Source organism: Somniosus microcephalus, chromosome 8, assembly GCF_052327205.1.
Source record: "Somniosus microcephalus isolate GS21.2 chromosome 8, FLI_Smic_1.0, whole genome shotgun sequence".
Classification (NCBI taxonomy): domain Eukaryota; kingdom Metazoa; phylum Chordata; class Chondrichthyes; order Squaliformes; family Somniosidae; genus Somniosus; species Somniosus microcephalus.
In genome coordinates, this window is record NC_140994.1 from 137,831,301 (window position 1) to 137,858,065 (window position 26,765).

The following is a 26,765-nucleotide window of genomic DNA, read 5'->3' on the forward strand; positions in this document are numbered from 1 at the left end:
ACTATTAGCTACAATATCCCAGTAAACATTTAGAAGAGCAAGCCCAACTAATCGTTTTTCACTGGTCGAATTGCAGAACTGACTAGCTCTGGAAGAACATCCATTGTTTCAAGTGATCGAAGACATGTTTGTTCAAAAGAAGGAGTGGTCCAATTAAATAAATTGTATATATTTCTGGGGGGGTCTTTGAACACCTTGAACACCACCCACCCCCCCTTGCCTATGCCCATGGCCTGTAATGAACTGGACGGTCTCTGAAAAGGGTCGCCATACAAGTGCTATAATTGGCCTCAGCACCCCTGGGCTAGAGAGGGGATTAAAAAAAACTGCCAGGTTCCTACTTCGGATGTCTATCCATTTAGCGCTACTGGAAAGTGGAGGTCACGGGAAAACTGGACCAGGCTCGACTCAGCTGTGATAACTCCCCACTCCAATACTAGCCAGATTTCCTCATTTCCTGGTCTGCTACAAGTGCATCAACTGCATGCAAAGCTGACTGTAGCTCAGCATTCCTCTGTATTTTTTTCTTCAGGAAGAATTGAAGACTGGCTAAATCATGCAAGAGGCAGCACATCAGAAAGGTTTAGCAGACTTTTATGGGACACACTACACACCATCTCCCCATTACTCCAGATCGAAGGACATGTCAAACATTCTTTCAATCACTGACCTCATGGTTCACTGTATCTGTGAACTGCAGGAATTTATGAACTGTGTAATGGAGTCATCAGTTCTGACTTAATGTCACGTCCATCATCTCCCACAAGCCAAATGTAGAATTTGTTATCTCTTTCAAATGTACTGGGCAAATCAGCAGTGCTGATCCTGGCTAGTCACCATTAACGTGTATTATAACAATCTTCACTTTACAAACCACTTGCATATTCACTGAATAAAACAATTTTCTCTTTACCTGGGAACATCCTAAGTAGATGTACATATACCCAGTAGATTTCAAAGTCCAGCTACTGCATAAAACCTTTGTTAAGTAGCTTCCTGCTGCTCCTCAATTTTGGGAAATGTATGAATCTAGATACACTCATTTAGCATGACTTTCACATAAACTCATTTTTATTTCTATATAAATCTCGACACATATAGAGATAATGTGATGGCAAAAATGCAATAACAATTAATGCAATGGGGTAATCTTTTTTCGATTTTCTCAGACCTCCTGGATACAGTTGGATACGATTGACTGCATGATGCTCATCATTGCCCTGGAGCTGGGAAGAAGGATGTGAACCCGAAGTTCAGCACCATAATGATTTTCGCAGCTATTGGTAATACAGCAGCAGACAGGTATCTAATTGCACATGGCAGAGTACAGGACTCTGCTGTATAAAAGCAATGCAAACACTGACACATAGTTGGTTCTTTGCCCATAAATTCTTCTGACAGAAAGATACCTCATCCTCCAAATTCTCTGACTTCTTCCTCTGTTCTAGCATTGCTATAGGGCAAAGGGAACATTGTACAAAGAGAATATATTGCTACTATACACTAATAAAATTGATGGAATCTCTCTGCCCATTGTACTTAATCCTACTTCAATGTTGACTCATGCTGTTGTGGCATTTGGAAAAAGTCCATCTGCGCTGGCCCAGTTACCAGGCATAACTTAGGGGGAGTGCCATGCTGAATTTTCAAAATAAGCCCTCAACCCCACTGCTACAGGCACAGGAACAGTTTGCCCAGAGAGCTTAGTCTGTGGCACACTTAACTGGGGATCACAAAATCCAGAGAAGAATTGGCAGCTAAATGGCTGCTGCTCGCCATAAAAGGGGATGTTCTGGTTGGCACAGTACAAAAAGGATATTACAGCTATTGAATGAATATAGAAGAGAGCAACCTGAATGATGGAGGGGTTGAATGAGGAGCAATTACGTGAATTGGGCAGATTCTCACTGGAAAAGAGAAGGTTGAGAGGTGATACGGTTGCTGTTTTTAGGATTCTAAAGGGACTAGGTAATATAAACCACGACAAGCTCTTTCACCTGGTCCAGAACAGTAGGACCACAGGACACGGTCTCTGCTTCAAAATTCAAAAATACTCTCCGGAAAAATTTGAGATTATTTTAACCTAACTCAGGAAACCTCCAGGATCGGGTAACTTCAATGGAGAGTAAAATCGAGCAAGGTGTAAAACTAGCGCTGGATCCCATCCCATGGGTTTCCCGACGGTTGGGTGAAATTAAAATTGCCCCTATTAATTCAGTGAACGAATGGTCAATCTATGGAACAGGCTCCCTAGGGAGACTATGGAAGCAGTTGGCATTGATTCAATCAAATGCAAATTCGATAGATTTCTTTCAGAAAATAACATTTTGGGAGACAGTAAAGGAGTAATTTGGGACATGACATATGGTAAGTGTAGCATGTTTGGGAGGAACAGGTGACTTTGGACCTATGACTCCCAAAGCTCTCCACCATTTCTGTGCATCATGTCTGGGTCTGTTGTAGACTAATCGATCGAGATTGATTGCTATGATTAGCCAACAGCTATATTATCTTGTATCATGCGACTGCCAGGATGGTAGAAGGTGAACTAGACGGATCTTCATCTTTTGTCATCTAGCAATCCCGATGTTCCTATGTAACTTGCAGTGGTAACAGAAAAGTTGTCTAATTGTTCACAATATCACAAAGGAGATGTGTGGGCACCACTATGGTGGCTTGTAACGTCATGCTGTGGTAACCTTCACTTCTATGGGAAGAGCCAAACCTTGGTCCTGACGCTGTCCACAGATCACTGTGCAGCAGGCGGTACAGCTACATGGCAGCTGGTCTTATGAAGTGGAGCCAGTGAAGACAGACCTCCCCGACTTTTTCAGATACAGGTCCTGGGGTTGCTACATCTCATTTATTACATCTTCATCAACTCCTCTTCCTCATTTCAAGTATTCAGTGTGTCTGAAACCCCCAAAGGAATGGTGCAATGTCAAAGTAAATGCTACTCAAGAATGGTGAATACAAGTACTGGCGGAAGGAAGGGAACAAAACTTTCCAGCAACACTAACTAATAAATGGCACATAAAACCTCCCTAAATAATTAAAAAACTCAACCTCCCCCATTAAAAAGCCTACTTGAGCAGCTCCCAAACAGTCTAGTGTGCCCAATTATTATTACTGTGGTGTAAAATTCAGCCTACAAAAAGTTTATATTGGACTTGCATATTTCTAAGAGGTCACTTGTACAAAGAGAAAGAGACAGTAAGCTTTACTCATCCATGTCTGTGACATGTTAAATGGAATCTGGCCTTTAACCTGCTCTCTCTCCACCAATGTCACCACCATTGGCTCAACACACAGGCATTGGGCTGAGAATACAAGAGGATTGACTGGGCTGTATTCAGAATACATCTGGACCCAGATTCTGGGTTGTAGAATCAGGCATGTCGTGAATCGGGGACCTGATTTAACTACCGGCACCCAGAGAGGGTGAGGATCTGCTTGTAGTGTGGGGCCCTCACCAAATGGAATAGTGTTGGTATCTGATGCACAAAACCTAGTGCTTGGTTTACTTTAGAAAGGACCATCCTTAAGGAATTGGATTAATTAGTGTTTTAGTCATTGTGCACAGATACATTACACCAGTGTTTGACATGCAAAGTGTGAGTATGTAGTAGGGTTAACAACAGAATACCCGTCCTGCCATTCAAATTTAAAAAGGTAGTGATGTTACAGTAGGTAGAACACTCCATTGCATGGTTATAAACTTTATGAGCATGGCATTTTGGCCGTGAGTTACAATTCACCGCCCCCACCCTCGTCATACTGTTGCTGAGATATTCTTTGCACTCAGTTCCATGAAAGATATTATTTAACTTTCACCGTTTAAAACAAAAGCTTTCATTTAAAAAAAATCTTCAGAATTACACAGGCCATAAACAAGATAATGTAGACATTAGCCAAAACTCTTTGTAAGAATGTCTGTTTTGGAAAGGGTTCTGGTGGAATTGCTATATAAGAGGTCATTCTGGTGAAATCCCTCCCCTTTAACAAAAAAAGGGTCCTTGAGTTGAGACTAATAAATATAGTTTGAAATGCGTGCCGGTGCCAAGGACACTTGTCTGCCAGCAATCGGAAAATTGAGGGCACCTTGCCCATGATACGCCTTGTCAGCAGGCAATGTTTCCCACCATCACTCTGAAAATTGACACCTAGTTATTTAAAAAGATCTCAATTGGGGTCAATTTGCCACTTGGTACCACACAGACAATGACATTCCCAGGTTCAAATACTGGTCGGAAACAGATTCGCTGTTCTTGCCCTGGGTGGCAGTTGGGCACTAACATTGGCCTCGGCATCGAGTCGGGGATAATTTTAGCCTAACTTGCTGGGGAGGGAAACCCACCCACGGGGTCAGGTCCACGGGGTCAGGTGTTGTACACCCCACCCACTATTACTCTCTATTGACTCGGGTGTGGTATAAAACCAGTGCTTCACCCAATCCTGTTAGTTTCCCGATGAGCGGTTCAGTTAAAATCCCCCCCTCACTGTCTAGGTTCACAAAATAAAGAGTGAGCACTTAAATGACGTAGTGGAGGGGCTACCAGTACCTGTGAACCCATACCTCAAGAAAACTCAGCACCTGCAAACACAGGAGGGGTAAAAATTGGGGGCAAAAAGGTGAAATTCAACTCCGGCAGGGACACAAAGCGGGCGGCAACAGATCGGCTACTCATTATACAACCTGCCTGATTTTCCTTTCCATTGATGTATATAACAAGTGGCCAATCTGCTACTGCCCGTTTTGTACCCCCTCCCTCCAAAGTTGAATTTCACCCCCTTTGTCTTTAATAGAGTAATCCTGATGGTGAAACTCGGTCTTCAACAAATCAGAAACCAAACATCGGATCTGAAAATGCTGAATTTTGATATTTTGATAATGGATCCAAATACAAATCGAGATTTCAATTCAATATTCACCAAATCCACATCCTGTGGACTGCAACACAATCAGAAGGAATGCTGAACTGAATTTTCTGATCTGCAGGAGCCCAGATTGGATCATTTAGGATGAACCTGTGCATATTCAATTGATCCATTACATTTTTAAACTCTATTTTTTAATGGAGGCTTTTGAGATACAGTATTTTCCCCTTTTTTCTACTTTTATCCCAATTTTTGAGGGGGCTTCCTGGAGCCAAGAAGGAGCCCATGATGTGGTCCCGGTGCCCTATTGCGGGCTACGAGGAGGCACCCGACACGACCCAGTCACAACTTTCCGCTCGATTTACTCTTCAACGTTAGGAGACCCCACAGCCTTTCCTTAGCTCAGATCATTATGGGTACGATAGTGTAGTGGTACTGGACTAGCAACCCCAAGTTCACAAGTTCCAATCCTACCATGGCAAGTTGTGGAACTGAATTCACTCAATCTGGTAAATTGTGGGCTATACCCAGGAAGAACAATGAAAGCTGCTGAATTGCTTTCTTTAAAAAAATCCTAATGTCCTTTAGGGAAGGGAACGTGTCACCCCTACCTGATAACTCCAGGTGGTTGACCCTTAGTGCTCCTCAGGGCAAATAGGTTTGGGCAATGAATGCTGCCTTTCCAGTATTGCCCACAACCCAAGGGCAAATATAAAAAAACAAGTCTTGGAGCAGTGCACAAAACCTTTTTCAGTCTGTGCTCTGCTCTCTCGCTGAATGTTCACCCATAAACTCATCCATAACATCAGTGAATAAAAAAATGACTTGATGTTTGGTCTGATTTTAATTGACCTGAAGCAAATCTCACTGTCATTAATTTGGGAGTCCCCAAAAAAAGCCCCTTCTTTCACTCAGTTACGTTATGACATGTTCTGCAGTGATTAGTGTGGGTTCCAGCTTGTTCTTCACATGTTGAAAGACACACAAAGTGGTTTATTAAAATCTTTGAAAAACACCCAATTTCCCCAGAGCATGCCAACAAGCAGTAAGCATGAAAAAACTGCTCCTCCTCTTCTCTGTGAGGAAGTATAATACAATAAACAAGAATGAAGGAATGGACTAAAAAGAAATAACGCAGCCATCTGGTTCAGTTTTTACCAGGTCTGCTAAGCTTTGCATAATCCATTCTTTTTTGGTCATTAACCTCTCACTGATGTGACAGGCATTGTATCTAACGTCTAATACACATGTTCTGGGGCATTTGTGTGGGTTTTGCTTTTAGACATCATATTAGTGACAACAAAGATGAAAAGCCATTGCAAAGGTATTATTTTCAACTGTGAAACACAGCCCATCTACAGTAATTTTAGCCTCAAAAAAACCCTCAGCCTTCAAAGAGATCAGCATTTATGATAATCTATGCAAAAGAAATAAACTTCAATATATTTTCCAGTTGCCTCAGGCCCTTTTATTTATATGCAAATACCCATGCCAACCCTCTCATAAAGTGGAGAAATGCTGCCAGACTTGCAATATAATTGTATAAGGTTTGTTCTAGGAGTTCATCAACCCTCCTCCACACAGGAAATTTAAGATTTTTAAGCAACAACTTGCACTTATGTAGCACTTTAATGTAGCAAACTATCCCAAGGCGTTTTACTAAGAAGAGGACTATGGGAGGAAGGTTGGGGGCATAATTGAAGACACAACAAAAATGTTCGCTTTTGAGGAGACTTTTGACGGTCAAACGAGATGTGGAAAGACTAAGGGGTTCTGAGAGGGAAATCTCAGAGTGCATCGCCTCTGCCAATGATGGCAGTTAAGGTGTGCCAGTCCTTGGGCATTTCGGCTTCAAGGGAGTACGCAGAATCCCAGAGATGCTTAGGTGAATGGCCGAGGCCCATAGTGTAAGATGCCACCAAGGTTAAAAGCAGCTGGAGAGAAGACTAAATAAATAAATCAAGAAGTAGTGATTACGCGAGGTCAAGCTTGCATTTTAAAAGGTTGCAGATTATAGCAGGAAAGAAGGACTGGGGGAAGTGAATAGTTCCATAGTTTTAAGGTCCTGGTACAGAACAAGTAACAATAGGAGGCAATCCAATAATACATAGAATGCTGTTGTGAAATAATCCTTGACATTTACTTCATCCCTACTCCTACAGGAGTGCTCATGGTATATTCCTGTATCTTGCTATATTCGGACACACACACTCACACACACAGTACAGGCCACAGTCTGCTCCTTTCTGTCCCTGTCCTGTGTTTACTCATCTGGGTTTCTTTCTGCTCAGGGCTGACTGTGGTGTATTCTGAGAAAGGGGTAGTAAGATGACAGTTCCCTTTCCATTCCAGGAATGAAACCTGGAACTTTCTGGTCTACATGGCCCAGTTACGCTTTTGCTTTATCAACTGAGCTGTCAGAGGATCTCAAACACTTCTCTTTATATGAATTTGTGCTCAGCAATACAAAGAATGTTCGTGGTGGAAATGGGACACTTTGAGCACCTGGTACCAGCATCAGACATTCCCAGGTTAACTATAAAATGGTGAGCTGCCTCAACCTTACAACACACCAATGTCACATTTTTTCCATTTCCCTCTCAGAGTGATATTGATAATTTAGTGCCAATTAGTTCCAAATTAGGTGTAGTTTTGTGTTGTGTCACCAGGATCTGGTTTGAAGCAGCCCAAACTCTTTAATGAAAATGGTGCCCTCTATTTAAAAACAAAGTCCGCACTGACAGTAGAAAAGCTGCATTGTTACTAGAACAAGTTCATGTCAGAAATATGGGACTCTTGTTCTGTTAAGCTTCTGCCCTTCTCACAGCACCAAAACACCCTTGTCAAAGTCTTGATTGGCAAATCCCAAATCCAGGAGCTTTCATGCTGCCTCAGTTCTTGCAAGAGGTTCACAAAACCCATTGGCTAACTATTTCACAAAATAGCTTGTGGTCAGACAGCGCAATCCTTTTAGTGGCTATAATAAACACATTGGTAAAACTTGATCCCCGATCTATCTCTTTGAGACAAAGAAAATGAGATCCTTGTTCTACCTAGAAGTCTTACCAATGGCTTGCGTTGGTTGATGTCACCCAAAGTGTCTCCAGCCGCAAATTATTTTATGAAATTGTTGCTTAATGGGTTTTTGTACTTTCCCCAAGAATTGAGCCAGCCTGAATGCTCTAGCATATGGGAACACAATTCCCTTTAAATCTCAAAGTAATCGCCACTGGCTCTTTCCCACGCTACAGCTATAGACATTAGACTGCTTGGTGACGTCCTTAAACAGCTATCTAACTGGCTATATATCAAAAATGAAATTAGGTGGCTCACTGCTTACTAATAGTTTCAGTTAGCTAGCAATGACTTGTATGAACATAATCAAAAATTGCTCTTGTGAGAAAGCTCTGTTTCATTTAGTCTTTTTGACTTTGGTGAGCAGTGCATCAGAAGGACAAGTCAACCCCCTAATGCATTCCTTTAGGAAGGAAAAGGGATTTGGGAAAGGACTGGTTTGACCATCAATAAGGCGACTGCTCACGATTCCTCATGTTGCCCTTATGGCTAATACTGTCACTCACCTGGCATCTCTATTCTCTTGTGCCATCTACCCAATATTCCCATTATTCTTCATTACATAGCCCATGGCACCCCTAGACAAGGCAGATTAGTCAGTATGCAATCCCGCCCATCTATCTATGGCTAGCTACTCTCCCCCATTCCATGGCCACCCTGATACTGAAGCATGTAACACTGTAACACTATATCAATATGTACAACTGTGTCGACAGACTCATTGCATCAATGCACATTCCTGTTAAATCCCGTTTCAGGAAAATGTACAACAGCTAAATCAACATATAAACCAGCGTGTCCTTGCCAACATTCCTTCTTTCACCAACACTGCCAAAAATAGGTTAACTGGTCACTCATCTCATTGCTTATGGAATCTTGCTGTGCAGAAGATGGCTGTCTCATTTGCTTATCTTAATAAGTTTCAATTTTTTCTGTATGGCAGAGCCCCTGACAACTTCCTGGAGGCATTCCCTCTAGCTTCCCACAAACCATATCAGTTACCCAAAGGGAAATGGCGTTATCATTGCAGAAAATGTTTTTTTATTAGTGAATAATAACAGAAATAATGTGTTAAGTCAACAAATGTAGAAAAATATAGAAATATGATGACTTCTTGGACCCTGTGGAATCCCCTCGATGATCTTCTAGGGTCCTGGAATATCAGCTTGAAAACCTACGGCCTACATAGTGACAACAATTCAAAGTAGTTCATTGTATGTGAACCGCATTGAGATATTCCTGAGAGAAGTGATAAGGCACTACACAAATGTAATTTATTCTTTGAGCTGAACCTATGCAAACTAAAATAAATGTAAAAAGGAAAACATGTGAGTCCCTCATCTCAACTGTGCCATCCAGGCACCTAGAGCAAGGGCCAGGCAGTTACTCAAAGTAAGGGTGAGAAATCAGAGAACAGGTTACAGTGGGTCACTCTTGAGCACTTCAATGTGGCTGACTCGGGAGCTGCATTGATTAGAAATTAAAAATTAAGAAAAACAGTTTAAAAATGGGAGGTAATAGAATGGGAACTGTACAAAATGTGACGAGAGTGTGTGTGATATAGTGAGGCATGCATTAAATACCGGGTAGGCGGGGGAATATTATATTGAGATGTGTGTTAAATACCTGAGAGGGGGGAATGTTATAGTAGGACACGTGTTAAATACCAGAGAGGGGGAATGGTATATTGAGGCATGTGTTAAATACCAGAGGGACGTGAATGTTACATTGACATGCATGTTAAATACCAGAGGGAGAGAGTGTTGTACTGAAATATGTTAACTAGGAAGTTTTCAAAATGAGAAGTAAATACGATGTCAAAGTCAACAAGCTGATAAAAATCCAATTAGTTGTTAAAATCGGAATACAAATTCAATTTGGAATATTAGGATTGTGAGGGCAGTTTGGCGATCGGTATGGGTTGAGCACCCAGGCAGTGTAGTAGTGGTTCTCCACATAATTCACTGCCAATCTAGTGGGGTGTATAGTTAGCAGTGAAGAACTAGTTATCCTAGCTGGTGATCTAATAGGGTATAATTACCAGTGAAGACCAGTTATCCACATGATTCACTACCGACCTTATTGGTGACAGAGTGAAGTCTCGCTCAGTTTATTTATTTATTTGGAATTTAGATTAGGACAATTCAAACATTGGCTGGCTTGAAGCTGAACCCAGTCCAAGCTCTGAACAAACTTGAAGGTTTGTCTCTGGGGTATTTTATTTTATAATGTCTATTAATGAGAAAGCCATAAGCAATGTTTGTTATATCAGATGTTGTGGTCTATCAGGCTAGCTTATAAAAGCAGGATCTAGTACATTAACAAACTCAAGTTGTGATGTGCCTAACATATACAATTACACTTTTGAAATATGTACTCCTCTGACTTGGGTCTCGGCCAAACCCACAGATTGGAGCTGCTTAAACCTCCCAGATACAGGCTCCAAAAAGAGAGTGCAAGCCTCTCATAAGAAAGTAGGGACTTTGGCGTCTGGCTCACTGAAAACCTGAGTTGACAGAGTTTGGTTATTTGGCTCAGTTGGAACAAAGCTGCCCCTTGGCCCATTGACTTTCAACAGGTATGAATAAAACCTGGGTTGGACCCAGGAGGTTTCAGTCAGGTTAGGCCTAGATGAAAAATCCTATTTCATTGGCATTTTGAACCCTGAAATTAGGCCAGTTTCAAACAATAACATCTGAATTTATTTGAATATTTTTTTAACCCGATATTTTCCATTCGTTAGAGCAGGCACTCAGCTGCTCCCCTTCCTTCAGTGATAACGCTCTATAGTTGCCAGTAAACCTCCAGTATCTCACTCAAGTGACCATTCTACATGTGTGAGCTTTAACTGTGAGTATGGGAGGTCATTCAATAATGGGGGCATTATATGTGAGTCCAGGCCTATCTTCACCCGATGTCCATATCTGTCCCACTTTTCAACAGTGATCACTGGATCACAATCAGAAGCAGTAACTGACCTGGCTTTTCCCTTCCCTAATCTACAAGCACCGAAGCCAGTTGTTAACTCAACACAGACTGGGGATCAAACCCAAGTTAGGTTGAGAGCAGTCACAAAGACATTCAGCATCTGATTTATACTCCCTATGGGGGAAGTGTCTGGCATTTACTTAGCATCTCCTCTTGACAGCACGGCTGAGATTGGGAATTTCCCCGTGGGAACTGACAAATTGTGAACCCATCTCTGACCACACTGTTGCATAACTCATTAAAGCACCAATGTGTAATTCCTTCACTAATGCCTCAATTTTTCTGTTATTTTCCCAGTTGTGCCTCCGATCTGAACTTGAAGATTTGAACTTTTGAACATGGGCTTGAATACCAGAAGAATTTATTCTCCTCGGAATGTTGCAAAGTTACATATTTCTTGCAAACTTCTCATTTCATGATTATCTTTTACAAAACACACAAGTACAGTAACTTTTCATGAACATATTAAGCATGTTCCTGATGACTCAATTGGTAAATGCAATGCCCAGTGCAGTACTGAACCAGATGGACCAGGAAGTGCCCAAGCTTGATCCCTGGCCCCTGTTGAATTAATAATGGAATGAACCTGTCATGAAATGTTCCATTACAGCCTGAGGACTGGCTTCTGGCCAGTCCAAACCTCAGCCCCTGCCAATGGACTCAGTCCACCTGCATTTCTCTGCTCTTGCTCACTGCCTCACCCCTGGAATGATTTCAACCTTGCAGTTCAGATGTTTTTGTTTGTTTAATTCTGTGCTTGATGGATGATACTACCAAGGAATGGAACCTGCTTTCTTTTCACTTTTGGCAATGACCACTTTCAGGTCAGGTATCGCAATGGTTAGATGCAAGCTCTAAAAGGCTGCCTGTGTCTGAATGGGAATCCATTTCAAAATCCTCAACCTCACTTTCAATCCTGGAAAAAATAATGGGGCTGTTCTGATTCAAATAAGGGGAAATTAAGGGGTGATTTGATGAGGTGTTTAAAATTATGAAGGGATGGGACAGAGTAGTTGTAAACAGACAGTTTCCAGTGCTTTATGGAAAATAAACCATCACAGCCTTATGATGTGAAATTCAGAACATACAACAAGAGAAAGGTAAATCTGCTGCCGCATAGTAATTGAAATGTCAAGTACCCATCCATATATAAATGCCAAACATGTCTCACGTCTCACGTTTGGTGTACGTCTATCACATTCATAAATGTCTTACAGCAGATGTCACACTTTGTCGCAGAAGTACAAAGGAAGCTCGTCATTTCTTTCTGGCTCTTCTGACTTGGAGCCTGAAATTTAACAAGCAATTTTCTGACCTCTAACTGACTGCAAGAATTTTTTTTTAAGTAGCTACAATTCCCTAGATTCCCACAGGGAGTACCTGAGCGCTAACCTTAAAGGGACAGGTCAGGTTGGTAGATAGAATATTGCTAACATGTTCCAGAGCCTATACCCATGAGTAACATTACAGGAGTACATCCAAACACTCCAGACATCACACTTTAAAGTGCCCAAAGTATTAAAAAAATAAGACATGCTGATCTGCAGCCAGAAACTTACAAGCACTTAGTGAACTGCAAATATCCCTCACCAAACAGCAAATAAACTTTGATTAATCTCAGGACCTGCTTAGACCACACAGAATACTTAAGGAGTAGCCTTAAATGGGCAGGCTGCTAACTAACTACGCCCCAGACCTCAGACTACCCATGAGCAACTCCACAGATGATCAGCTAATTATTATATGAAATTTTTCACTGTATTTTTTAGGAGCTACAGGATCCTCAGAAAGTGAAAACAATGTATGTTTCTAAAAATGCATGAATTTGTTTAAAAAAAAGACAACTGTCTTTTTCATGGTGTCTGTGCAAATCAATATTAAATAAATGCTAAGTGTTGGGGAATTACATCAGATATTTCCTTGGGTTCAGTGTCACAAGCCACTTTATAAGCAGACCTCATGTCTCCTATGACCAGGAGTGTGCCTTCACTCACCCAATATTTAGGTAAATGTAGAAAGACCCAGGGGTCAAACAGAGAACCCACGTTACTCTACTCCATCTTACTACAAAGTATCACAGGCTACCACATGATCTCCCTGAATTTTAGAAGATTGACCAATATGTATTCTGTCAGACCTAGGGTTGCCAACTCCCCCCTCCCCCTCAGCTTCCGACTTCACCTCCTGACTCCGACCCCTTCTCCTCACCGACATCTGACTGTTTCCGGCACACCAGACAGTCCCGGCTCTCTGCGGCAACAGGTTGTGACATCACTGAGCCAGAGGCTTCTCTGAGCGGCAGTCAGTGGCGTCATGGAGCGGAAGGTGGGGTGGGGGCGTTGCTGTGGCAGGAATTTTAAAGGGCGAAAATCTCCTGGGCTGCGGGCAACAGAGCCCGGCAGATCCGTGCCCAATTCCGGGAGACTCCCGGGAAATCTGGGAAGATTGGTAACCCTAATCAGACCCTGGCTCAGGCATTAAATCAATTGATTGCATGGACTGCAGCACCCTTTCAATTTAAAAAATGTTTCAAAGGATCGATTGATAGCAACTTTAGACATCAGGTATGTACCAGAGTTCCTAGCGACCCGTGTTCCTAGGGCACGAATGACAGAAAATACATTGTGTGACTTAACAGCAACTCGTATTTATATCACTGTTGCGGCTGCCGCGGAACACGAATGGAGGCCGAACCGATCTGAGGAACACATGGCTTTTATTACATTCTCTTGAGAGGTGGCTGCCCCAGCTCCCCTCTCTGCCAAACCCGAAAACAGACTGAGGGCGACACCCGCGCTTTTGAGTACACACTGAGGGCGACGCCCGCTCCTTTGTCATGCCTTAAAGGCAGCATGCTTCTTAAAGGCAAGGTGCCTGATTTATTGTCCACGGACGGAAAAGTGGATTGCGCCCGTTTAGGTGGCGATCCGCCACACAGCTCCCCCCAGAATCCGCTTAGGAGGTGTGGACGAGACGGTGCGGCGGTCTGATGGGCCGGCCGGAGCGGCTCTTGTAGGACGCCGGTGGATGTGGAACGGCCGGGCGTGGAGCAGCCGGGTGTACTGGCTTGAGGGCAGGTCGGCTGCGTGGCGGTGGACGAGCTACTGGGACCTGCTCACCGGGCTCCGAGTGTGCTGGCTTGAGTCGGTCAACCGACACTTTTTCAGTCCTGTCGCCCACTTGTAGGTCGAAAAATTTGTCCCCAGCCTGTAGCACTTTGTAGGGCCCGTCGTACGGGGGTTGAAGGGGTCCGCGGTGGGCATTGTGCCGGACGAAAATGAACCATGCCTGGTGCAGGCTTAGCGGGACGTGTGAGGTGGATTCGCCGTGCCGGGCAATGGGCACTGGGGCGAACTGTAGCGCCGGTGAGGCGAAGTCGTGGCGTTGCTGGTCGGCTGACCAGGGTGTCGTGGCGGTGGGCAGGAACTCGCCGGGTTATGCGCAGCGGCTGGCCGTACACGAGCTCTGCTGCCGATGCGTGGAGGTCTTCTTTAACCGCGGAGCGCAGGCCGAGGAGGACCCACGGGAGTCGGTCGGTCCAGGCGCCGTCCTGGAGGCTGGCTCGAAGAGATGCCTTCAAGGATCTGTGGAACCGCTCACACAGTCCGTTGGCTTGGGGGTGGTACGCTGTGGTGCGGTGAATGGCCACCCCGAGATTGCGTGCGATGGCGGTCCAGAGTTCAGAGGTAAATTGCGGACTTCTGTCCAATGTCATGTCGGAGGGGACGCCGAACCGTGCGACCCAGGTGCTGACGAAGGCTCTGGCGATGTCGGTGGTGGTGGTAGAGGTCAGTGGAATTGCCTCGGGCCAGCGCGTGGTGCGGTCGACGATCGTCAGCAAGTGCGTGTGGCCTTGCGACGGCGGCAGGGGCCCGACGATGTCCACGTGGATGTGGTCGAATCTACGTGAAGGGATGGTGAACTCCTCGAGGGGTGCTTTCGTGTGTTGCTGCACCTTGGCCCGTTGGCAGGCTAGGCAGGAGTTGGCCCAAGTACGCACATCCTTGCGAAGGCCGCGCCAGACAAAGCGGTTGGCTACCAATTTGATGGATGCGCGGGCGCCGGGGTGGGAGAGGTTGTGGAGAATCTCGAATACCCGGCGGCGCCAGGACGCTGGGACGATGGGCCGAGGTTGAGATAGGGATATGTCGCACTTGACCGTGACTGCGGTCGGGCCGCAGGCGACGTCGGCCAGGCGTAGCCCTGGTAGGTTGGTAGGTGCGGAGAGCAGATCAGGGTCCGTGAGCTGGTCTGCTGCGAGTTGAGCGTAGTCGACTGCCAGGTGTGCGGCGTGGATGGCGGGGCGGGAGAGGCAGTCGGCTACCACGTTGTCTCGGCCGGAGACGTGTTGGATGTCCGTGGTGAACTCGGACACTGCCGCGAGCTGGCGCTGCTGCCTGGCGGACCAGGGGTCGGGTGCCTTTGCCATTGCGAATGTCAGGGGTTTGTGGTCGACAAACGCAGTGAAGGGGTGGCCCTCCAGCAAAAACCAAAAATGGCGGACCGCCAGGTACAGCGCGAGGAGCTCGCGGTCGAAGGTGCTGTACTTGATCTCCGGGGGGCGTAGTTGGCGGCTGAAGAAGGCAAGTGGTTGCCAGGTGCCGTCGACCCACTGCTCGTACACGGCGCCGACCGCGTGGTCGGAGGCGTCCGTGGTGAGCGCTACTCTGGCATTGGGCCGTGGGTGCGCAAGCAGGGTGGCGTCGGCGAGCGCGGTCTTGGTGGAGTTGAAGGCGGCTGATACGTCTGCCGTCCATTCGACCGCCATCTTGCCGCTCCTGCCCCGGAGGGCTTCATACAGGGGCCTCATGAGGGACGCCGCTTTGGGGATGAAGTGGTTGTAGAAATTCACCATCCCGAGGAACTCCTGGAGTCCTTTGATGGTGGTGGGGTGGGGAAATTGCTGGACGGCCTGCACCTTGGTGGGCAGGGGAATGGCCCCAGCATGGGTGATGTGGTGGCCGAGGAAGTCGATCTTGTCCAGGCCGAACTGGCACTTGGCTGGGCTGAGGATGAGCCCGTGGTTGCTGAGGCGCCTGAACAGGATGCGAAGGTGTTCGAGGTGTTCCTGCTTGGAGGAACTGGCTACCAGGATTTCATCCAGGTAGACGAACAGGAACTTCAGGTCCCGAAGGACCGAGTCCATGAGCCGTTGGAATGCCTGGGCCGCATTTTTGAGGCCGAAGGGCATCCGCAGGAACTCGAAAAGCCCGAAGGGGGTGATTACGGCCGTCTTGGGGATGTCCGCGGGGTGGACGGGGACTTGGTGGTAGCCGCGCACCAGGTCGACTTTGGAAAAGACTGAGCGGCCGGCCAGTCTAGCCGAGACGTCCTGAATGTGCGGCACGGGGTACCGATCAGGGGTGGTGGCATCGTTGAGGCGGCGGTAATCCCCGCAGGGGCGCCAACCCCCACCTGGTTTGGGGGCGATGTGGAGTGGGGAGGCCCAGGGACTGTTGGAGCGGCGGATGATGCCGAGCTGTTCCATAGTGGCAAACTCGGTCCGCGCGATCTCCAGTTTGGCCGGGTCCAGCCTGCGGGCGTGGGCGTACACTGGGGGGCCTGTGGTGGGGATGAAGTGTTCCACCCCGTGTTTGGCGACCTCCGCGGAGAAGGTCGGGTTGGTGAGGGCCGGGAATTCGGCCAGGATTGCCGAGTAGTCATCCGTGGCCCGGGCGTGGCACTGTGACGCCATGTCGGCGGGTTGACGGGGGGCCATGGCGCCCAGGATGGGGGACATGGTGTTCATGTCCACGAGGCGGTGTCGAGGGATGTCTACCAGTAGGCCGTGGGCGCACAGGAAGTCTGCGCCGATGAGAGGGGAGAGTACCTTGGCAGTGATGAACTCCCATCGGTAGCGGCGACCAGCGAGGTCGAGGGTGACTGTGCGGGTGCCGTACGTCCGGATGTCCGAGCCGTTAGCGGCAGCCAGCGCCTGTCCTCGTTCGCCCTTTTGGATGTCGAGGGCGGAGGCCGGGATGATGCTGTGCTGAGCTCCAGTGTCGCACAGGAACCGGCGGCCGGTTTTGTCATCCGTGACGTACAGCAGGGAGCCCGCGTGGCCCACGGCCATCGTGGGGGCTGGTACGGGGGCGGACTTGAAGGAGCAGGGAGGTGTGCACCGTTGTGCCCTGGCGCCGAACCGCGCGTGGTAGTAACAGTAGCCCGGGTTTGTGGGGCACGAAGGCCCCGTGGGCCCCGTGGCTGGGCCTTGTGGCCGCGTGGTGGCCGGTGAGGGGCGCACCCAGGCTGTGGCTGCCAGGTCCGGAGCGACGTCGCGGCTGGAGTGAGCGGACAGCAGCTTGTCGGCCTCGTCGGCCAGGGCTTCTAGGTCCGTGAGGCTGGACGCCACGATCGCTGGGCGGATGCTGGGAGGTAGCTGGCGGATGAACAGCGTGCGGAAGAGGGAACAGGTTGGGCTCTCGTCGGTGAGTGAGAGCATGTGGGAGAGGAGGTCTGACGGTGAGGCGTCACCGAGGCCTGGAAGGTCGAGGAGGCGGCAGTTTCGCTGGTATGTCGAGGTCGTAAATTTTTTAAGGAGCGCGGCCTTAAGATGTGCATACTTGCCCTCCTCTGGTGAGTTCTGCAGCGCTATCCAGACCTTCGTGACTGTGGAGCTACCGAGTGATGCGACGAGGTAGTCATACTTCGTCCCATCTGTGGTGATGTGTCGCAGCCGGAATCGAGACTCCGCTTGGAGGAACCAGGCTTCGGGCTGGTTTTCCCAAAACTCCGGCAGTTTCACGGAAACTGCGTTCGTGTCCGCCATTGCAGTGCTCGGAATACGTTCTGAGCGTTGGGGTCACCAATGTTGCGGCTGCCGCGGAACACGAATGGAGGCCGAACCGATCTGAGGAACACATGGCTTTTATTACATTCTCTTGAGAGGTGGCTGCCCCAGCTCCTCTCTCTGCTAAACCCGAAAACAGACTGAGGGCGACACCCGTGCTTTTGAGTACACACTGAGGGCGACGCCCGCTCCTTTGTCATGCCTTAAAGGTAGCATGCTTCTTAAAGGCAAGGTGCCCGATTTATTGTCCACAGACGGAAAAGTGGATTGCGCCCGTTTAGGTGGCGATCCGCCACATCACGTCTTTAAAATAGAGAAGTGTCCCAAGATGCTTCACAGTGACGTAAGGGGAAAAAAATGGCACAACACCAAAGAAGGTGATAAAAGAATGACTGACCAAAAGCTTGGTCAAAGAAGTGTAACTCCAGCAGAAATTCCTCCCTAGTATGCTTCCAATAATTACAAACTTTACTAATCTACCCCAAAATGACAAAACAACGAAGGTGCTTCTCTCAACATACAACTGATCCTTGAAACTCTGTTGCTCACTTCTTACCTGCAGAAGCGCTGCTATGCAGCCTTTGAGTAGTTTTATACCCCGTAATGGATATAACACTAGTCGGACCATCCATGGTGGAGTATGCTGACTGTGAGAAGTTCAGCCTCAGATATACCATTCAAAACCTTTTTAAAGATGCATCAGAACAAAGGAGATTAAATACTGCATATCTCATAGATACTTTAAGTGGTCAGCGATTCACAATTATCATTTATGCAAATGTTTGAATTGAATTGAATGGCCCCACTCACTCATCTGAGGGTCCTCAATGGCAGCAATCAAACCTCGCAGAATAAGGCCTTCCCTGACTATACCTGCCTGTGCCTCATCCTGAGGTGAAAATATCAGCTGGACTGTAATATATAATTTGCAAAGCTTGCAGAAACTGTTAGCAGTGTCCAACTTTAACCCTGTGTGCGCTGAGACCAGCAAGCAAGAGACCAATAAATAATCGATCACAGACAAAAATGCTTTGTCACACCAAGGTATGTCCCAGCAGTTCATTAAAAGGATTTCCAGTCGCGAGCTGATTTACCTGTTTATACTGTTCTGTGACATGTTGCTGCCATTCAGGGTTTCTTATTTAAATACCATAGGGTAGAAATTCCAATTGGCAAACCTCATGAACAGATGCTTAACGCACTTGTACTACTTTCCTGTGTGTATTATTTTTATGCAGGCATTGACCTGTTTAGAATAAATGTTTTAATGTTCACATAAAAACAGCGCAGATAGGCACGTAGTACAAGTACAGTAAGCATTTCTAAGTGAAGTGTGCCAATTGGAATTTCTACACTTCTGTTCTAATACCACACCACCCTACACACAGGGGGCTAGAGTTTCTATTCTCTTACTTGTGGCGTCGTTAGCAACTAATCAACCTTGAATGTCAAACAGGATTTAATTGGTGCAATGCTGCATTAATCAGTCACAACATCCTAATGTTGAAATCAGAATTAACACAGACTCCTGGTGTGCTTCTGCCTCACAGGTGTTATATTTGTAGCCTTGCGTGAGGGAAATCAGCCTCCGCCCTACCCATGCAGAGGTGCACATGGGGCTGTTCCCTCAGCACACTCAAAAACTGACAAAGCCGAGGCAAAGGTACCTCTGAAGGCTCACATCCCAGCCTTGCCTTTCTGATGTGCCAATGGTAGCACTCTTGCTGCTGAGTCAGAAAGTTGTTGATTTAAGCCTCACTCCACAGGCTGACACTACAGTGCGGTGCTGAGGCACTATTTCAAAGATGAGCAGGGGAGTTCTCCCCAGTGTCCTGGCCCATATTTATCTTTCAACCAACATCACTAAAACAGATTATCTGGTCAGTATCTCATTGCTGTTTGTGGGACCTTGCTGAGCGCAAATTGGCTGCCGCGTTTCATACATTACAACAAGTGACTACACTTCAAAGCACTTTATTTATCTTTCTTAACAATGTAAAGTAACCCACAACACACACTAATAATTCACAACAATGTAAAACAAATGGAGTAACCTTATTTGTGTGACCTTCTGTGGAAGTACCGGGAGGATTCTAGTACGGATAAAACATGCTGGTATTGCAGCGATCTTTTACTCATATCAAATTTCCAGTGTTTAAATGCACTGCATGTTGTGCAACTGGATCATACAGACCAGGTTCAGCCCCTAGTTTGGGTTAAGTTAGCTGGGGTATGAGTGGGCTTGCTACAGTTGCTGCTGCTGATCACTATTCACTGACCCCTGCTGGAAGGTCAATGCATGTAGCTGTTTTTGATGGGGGCAGAATTGGGTTTAGCTGTAACATACTAAAGATCAACTAGCCTACCAATACTGACTGTCCAGGCTTATTCATGGAGAATAGCTGCTTGGCTGAGGTGTTGGAAAACTGTTGGTGTTCGCGGAATCATCGCCCGGCACCTTCAGCACAGGAGGAGAGAAAGCTGGAGAAACAATCTCAATTACAACACTGAATTTAAGCGACTTTCTTTCTGCACTCATGGAGGACTCGGGTACCTCACTGTCCCTGCTCAACACATCTACTCAGTGAATCCTTGGTCCGCAAACCCAGAAACTCCTGGCTATAAAATAATTAGGGCCCATGCAAAGATGGTGACAGACTTCGAGTAGACCATGAAATTATCGGTTATGTCAAGTCCAAAAGAGTATGATACGTATAGACACGATATTCCCCCCCCGCGCCCCCACCCCACCCACAATTAGCTGCGGATATCACTCAATAAACTTTTTTTGGTTACACTGTAATCGTCAATTCTTCTGTATGGGTGTCATGAGGCATTTACTGCAGAGAGCGCACTTGCTCAATGCTGCAAGGCAGTGGGATTCAAAGCACCCCCAGAATAAACCACAGTATGTTTCTAGTACTAAAATGTAACGTTATATGGCTGTGATTCAAGCAGCTTGGGTATCCAGTGCACGTAATAAACCATTCACGCTTCATTCTTGAACTTTATGATGCAGCTTGAACCCTCTTTGATAAGACTAAAGCCTTATATTCAACCCCTGGTTATTTTTATAAAAAGCGACTTCAATACTGAAAACGTAAAGTACTCCGTGAAAAGGGACATTCTCCGACAGCATGCTCTGTGTGCCATTTTATTTCGCTTGTCAATACCCAAACAGATGACAATATCCATCACGGCACCACTTGCACATGATGTCACTGTGCCATGCGCCGATCTGCTGGGCTCTGACCATCACTGAAACACCAACCTTCCTCCCTGTCCCGTCCTCTAAGGAGCCGTGTTATTGAACTGGCTACAGTGGGGTCGCTGTCCCATCACTCTGTCCAACACCACTAAGTGGACGCGTTGCTGATGGCAAACGCTTAGATGGCCGGAACTGTAATTACATCAATTCACCTTGTTATCCTCCCAGCAAGGCAAATGATACCGCAAGTTTAAAGCATGGGCTTCGCTGTGATTGAAAACCCGACGCTTTCCATTTAAAATGGAGATGGTAATAAAAATGATGGTAATAAAAATCATTTTTTAAACAGATTTGTTGAAGTACATTTAAGTTTCATGTTGGGACTTAAACTGCATTAATATAAATGAAATATATGTCATTACGTATTATAATTCGGCTTTACTTACAGTCTCTCTGTATTCCTGGGTATTCCCCTCGGAACAGCCTTTAATCCCAAATGATGGCAATCCACATTGGATCCAGAGCAGATACAACGACTGGGACATGCATGGATGCAAACTCCACAAAATACCAGAGTGAGCAGGACAAATCCTGGAAAATTGCCTTTAAATCTAGCCATTAAGGAGGGTGAAGAAAGAAGAAATGATTGAAAGAGAGAGGGGGAGAGAGAGAGAGAGAGCACGAGAGTTCAAAGACTGGGGGACAGGAACAGCTCCGACAGAGTTCAGCTTCCTCTCCGCTAATCAGCTTAAAAAGTTTTCCACAAGCTCAGGCAGTCGGTACAGCTCACAGCCCTCAGCTCTGCTGGCCCCCGGTGAGATAGATCTTATTCCTCAAACATCCAATTTAAAGGAGACTCTGTTACACAGCGGAATCACCAGTCTCTTGCTAGCCTATATTCTGAAACTCCAATTTATCCTGCAAACTAATGTCACGACAGATTCCAGCCTACAATCCTCAATATTTCCCCCCCAACTTTCTTTCACTTTAAAACTCCTGACTTTCAGAGAGAGGAGACTCAGAACAGCGTGCACTTATAGATCCTTCAGAAAAGCAGGAGGGAAAAAACTCCAGCTGGCAGGCTTTTTCTTACTGAGCAGTATTCCTGATCTCTCTCCTCAGCCTTTAAAAAAACAACTCTTGATTAGAAGAGGGAAAAAAAAACGACCAAGAGCTCCAGGCAAAGCCAGAGCAGCCTCTCCTGATGGGCTAAACATTCATCAAATCGCTCAGCACAAATCCCACACTCCTGTCACCAAATCCTAGGTGATCAATACCTCCAACTCGCACAGATTTCTGCACAAATTCTTTATCCACACACTTTAGTGGGTGGCCTGCCTCTGCTTGGATCTTTGTTTTGTTTTCTCTTGCCTATGCTAAAGCCTCTCACAAATTGTTCTCATTCCTGATGTTGCTGTGGATGTGATTGTTGTAAAATCCTGGAGTTGCTCCTTTCATTTCCCAGCTCTGCACTCTGGAGTGTGTGTGTTTTTAGTTGCGATAGAAGTTCTCTTATCCTCGCCCTAAATTCCCAGCTGAAGTTTCTACTGGTTCCCTCCTTGCTGATGTCACCCAACATGTTAGAATGAAAGAGTTCTCTCTCTCACACACACACACATGCACACACTTATAAACACACTCTCTCCTCTCACACTATTACTCCTCTCTCACACACACACACATGTACACAGGTAGGCACACTCTGTTCTCTCACACTCTCTATTACTCTTCTTTCTCTGTCACTCACACACACACACTTATAGGCACACTCTCCCACTCCTCTCACACACACACACACTCACACATATAAGCACACTCTCTCCTCTCCAACTCTATTACTCCTCTCTCTCTCTCTTACCCCCTCTCTCGTACACACTTCCATATTCTCTCTCACACATGCACAAGCATACTCTCCTCTCTCTATTACTCCCTCACTCTCATACACACATGCATATTTTCACAAATGCATACACACGTTTTGGCATATTCTGTCCTCTCAATCTCGCTATTACTTTGTCTGTCTCTCTCTCTCACACACACACACACTGACATACATACTGTCCCTCTCACACTCTATTATGCTCTCTCTCTGTCACCCATACATACACTCACATATGCACACTTATTCAAAGCAGCCCTGAAATTCCTCAGGGATTCTGTCCGTCTCCTGCTGTAACTTTGGTAGGAGATTGGTAGAACTTCTCCATATAGCGCTCTTTACAAGGCAAATGACAGCAAGAGGGCAGTGCCAGGGCAGGGGGAATTTCTGTTCCTCAGCTTCAGTTGGGATCTAACTTGGAGGCGGATACAATAAGTGAGGTATCCCAGCCTCCACAAGGCAGATGTGAGCCCCACCAGTAGGGGCTAGGCCAAGGAAGAAGGTCGGACCCCTAAAGAAGACAACTTTTTAAAAATCTTTTGACAGATCGGCTCTCTTACCGGAGCGCTGAAGGGACCATGGCTGGAGGAGCGGACGGGCCTTGGAAATCCCTCCCTCTAAGGATGGGTGGGCACCAGACCTTCTGACTGCCATGGTGTCACAGATGCGCCCATAGTGGGACTTGTGTCCATCTGTCCCATACTAATAAGGTGGCTTCACACTGACCCCATAACTCTGGCAGGGCCAGAACTGGACGGCACCAGGTGGCGTGATCCTAACGTAACTGCTGGGATTGGGATTTTTGGCCCCACTGTCTTCTCTATCATTCACATACTCTCTCTCATTGCCTGTCGTTCTCTCTCTCTCATACACACCATTTCAAATATGCACATGTATAAACTCACCTCTCACACACATACACACCAATCACTCCCAGTCCTTCTCTCTCTATCGGTACACACAGATGACATACTCTCTCATATACACACTCCTCCTCTCTCATATCTTGGGGTTGAATTTCTGTGTTAACGACGTTGCTCCAGGGTTTGTCCCAGTTATGGTGGATGATCGGGAGAATTCCTGAGGATATTCAACCCCATAATCTCCATCATTCATTGTCTCTCTTTTTCTTACATACAGTTATACACACTCTTACACACTCTCTCCTCCTCTCACACTATCTCTAATTTATATATTATATATATAGAAAGAAACAAAAGTACTTTTTTACTTAAAATTAGAAGCTTGTAGGTTCTTTATAAAGAAAAAATGTGTATTTAATTAGCACCTTTCACAACCTCAGGGCATCCCAAAGGGCTTCACAACCAATGAAGTACTTTTGAAGAACTACTGTTGTAATGTAGACAAATGCGCCAGCCAATTTGCACACAGCAGGATCCCACAAAGTAAGATAATGACCGGTTATTTTGTTTTTGGTGGTGCTGGTTGAGGGATAAATATTGGGTGACTAGGAGAACTCTTCTTTCTGCTCTTCCAGTAGTAAAGAAAGAAAGACTTGCATTTATATAGCGCCTTTCATGACCACCAGACATCTCAAAGCACTTTACAGCCAATGAAGTCCTCTTTGAAGTGGAGTCACTGTTATAATGTGGGAACAGTACATGGTAGAGTACCATGGAATCATTTACCTCCACCTGAACAGGAAGGTGGGAGTCTCGGTTTAACGTCTCATCTGAAAGATGGTATTTCCAATAGTGCAGCGCTCCCTCGGTACAGCCGTGGAATGCAGACGGAATTGTCCAGTGGAATGCTGTAAACTGTTGCGGCAAAGAGAGACATTTCTTTTGAGTCTTTTAAAGAAAAATTCCCTTCCTCTCTCGTGGTCTCCCATGCCAACCACTTCTCGTCACTCCTGTTGAGCGGGAGGCCTGGGCTGATCTCCCACACCTCCCCTAATCTCATTCTGTTAAACAGCCCTGTTTAGGGAGGATCGACTCTGAGTTGCCCCTTGTTTCTGAAGCTCAGTAGGAAGATGTGGTTTGAGAATGGGAGACATTCTAAGTGAGGCAGGAAACCACATCCACTAACTCCATGCATTGGATTTAATGATATTTATATATAAGGTGTATAGGTAGTCATTTCAATTACAAGAAGAATTTTCATTAAAGCTTATTGAAGGGTTTTTATCCTGTATGTAAAACCCTGGCTGTCCCAATTTAAAGCAGCACCATCTTGATTGGCTAGCCACGGTATCACAGGATCACCACTGAGCTGTATGTGATGCCTTCACAGAGGAAGTGCCGTGCAACTGATGCTGCTGAGCTCCCTTTCCACTAATGATGACAGCAGCTTCTTTAAATATAACTGTGAAAAAGAATTTGACAAAGCAATACTCAAAATAAGAAATGGGTTGCGGAGAGATTCCCGCTATGTGTTTCGGGACACAATAAACCTAATCTCAGCCTATTACCATCTCGTCTAGCTTCTAATCTCTTTTACTGCTTTTGTTTCTTTTATTCTTTTGTCCGATCGCAGCCCTGCCTTCGATCTAGTTTCTTTTCTTTCCAGTTTTGAAGAAGGGTTCGACCCGAAACGTCAACTCAAATTTCTCTCCACGGATGTTGCCTGACCTGCTGAGTTTTTCCAGCATTTTCTGTTGTTATTTCACCAGATCCCTGTTTCTTGCAAAATTGTAAATACATTCTTTGAGATGCTTATGTTTTTTAATGAATTCCTATGATGTGGACATCGCTGGCAAGGCCGGCATTTATTGCCCATCCCTAGTTTTCCTGAGAAGTTGGTGGTGAGCCACCTTCTTCAACCATTGTCGTGGTTTTGATAGAACTGAGAGGCTTGCTAGGCCACTTAAGGGGGCAGTTAAGAGTTAATCACATCAGTGTGGGACTGGAGTCACACACAGGCCAGACCGGCTAAGGTTGACAGGTTTCCTTCCCTAAAGGTCATTAGTGAACCAGTTGGATTTTTACCACAAGCCACAGCTTCATGGTCAGTTTCACTGACATTAGCGTTTTATCTTCAGATATTTTTAAAAACGGAATTTAAATTCTCATTGGGGATTTGAATTCACGTTTTCTGGAATATTAGTTCATGTCTTTGGATTACTAGTCCAGTAACATAACCACTGCACTACCCTACCTGATTTTGCTAAAAAATATCCAACGTAAGAAATCTTTACGCCATGTTTATGATGGTGTTAATGTACAGAAACTGGGGGAAATCTTCCCCCTAATGTGAGCTGGCTTTATGTCGATTGAAACTTGCGATTTTCTAATAAAATATTGATTTACATGGCTATAATGTATGCAATAGAACAAGAATCCAGATAAACGGACAGGATATTTCCCCCCTTTAAATACTCTCTCTGGAGAACTGCGCAGGTTTTCCACCGAACCTTCTTTCCCTCTCACATGATTCCACAGTGTGAGGAACTATTGATAAGAGTTCCCACATGATAGGGGCTATGGAGGAAACACTCAAACAGAAATGCTCACTCACTTTAATGAAAGGATGCTTGGCTGGTGTCGAGCTAAATGGTACAGACCGGGAGGTCCCAGGCAGGGTGCAATGTGTTTGTCTAAGCGCCCCTGGGATTGGGGAAAGGGAAAAATCCGCTGGGATTCCCGCTCCAGACATCTATGCAGAGACCGCTGCTGGAAATAAATAGCGAGGTATCAGGGAGGGAGGGGAGGAATAGCGAGGTATCAGGGAGGGAGGGGAGGATGCTGGAATTGCTCCAAGCCTACCCCAGGTAGACAGAAAATCTGCGGGGGGGGGGGGCGCATATAAAGACACGTGCAGATTTTCCAATTCATTTAAAAATCTGTCTACTGTCAGTTTATTGATTTGATAAAGCTCCATGTTACATTCATCTGTCCCCCAGTCCAACTTGTGTGCGACATGTTAAGCTTTCCTATTATTATAATGGCTAAATGATGAAGTGAGGATTTCCCCCATGACTTCTGCAC

At 46.0% G+C, this 26,765-nt stretch overlaps 1 protein-coding gene across 1 annotated transcript in view; it reads right to left on the reverse strand.

Moving 5' to 3' along the window:
• Positions 1–22,435, reverse strand: part of LOC147113814 (slit homolog 3 protein-like) — a 714,603-nt gene extending 692,168 nt beyond the window's left edge. Inside the window, exon 1 of the mRNA XM_085995157.1 lies at positions 21,386–22,435. Within this exon, the coding sequence (XP_085851283.1) occupies positions 21,386–21,558 (173 nt within the window). The 5' untranslated portion in view covers positions 21,559–22,435. The remainder of the gene's footprint in view (positions 1–21,385) is intronic.
• Positions 22,436–26,765: the final 4,330 nt, after the last annotated feature.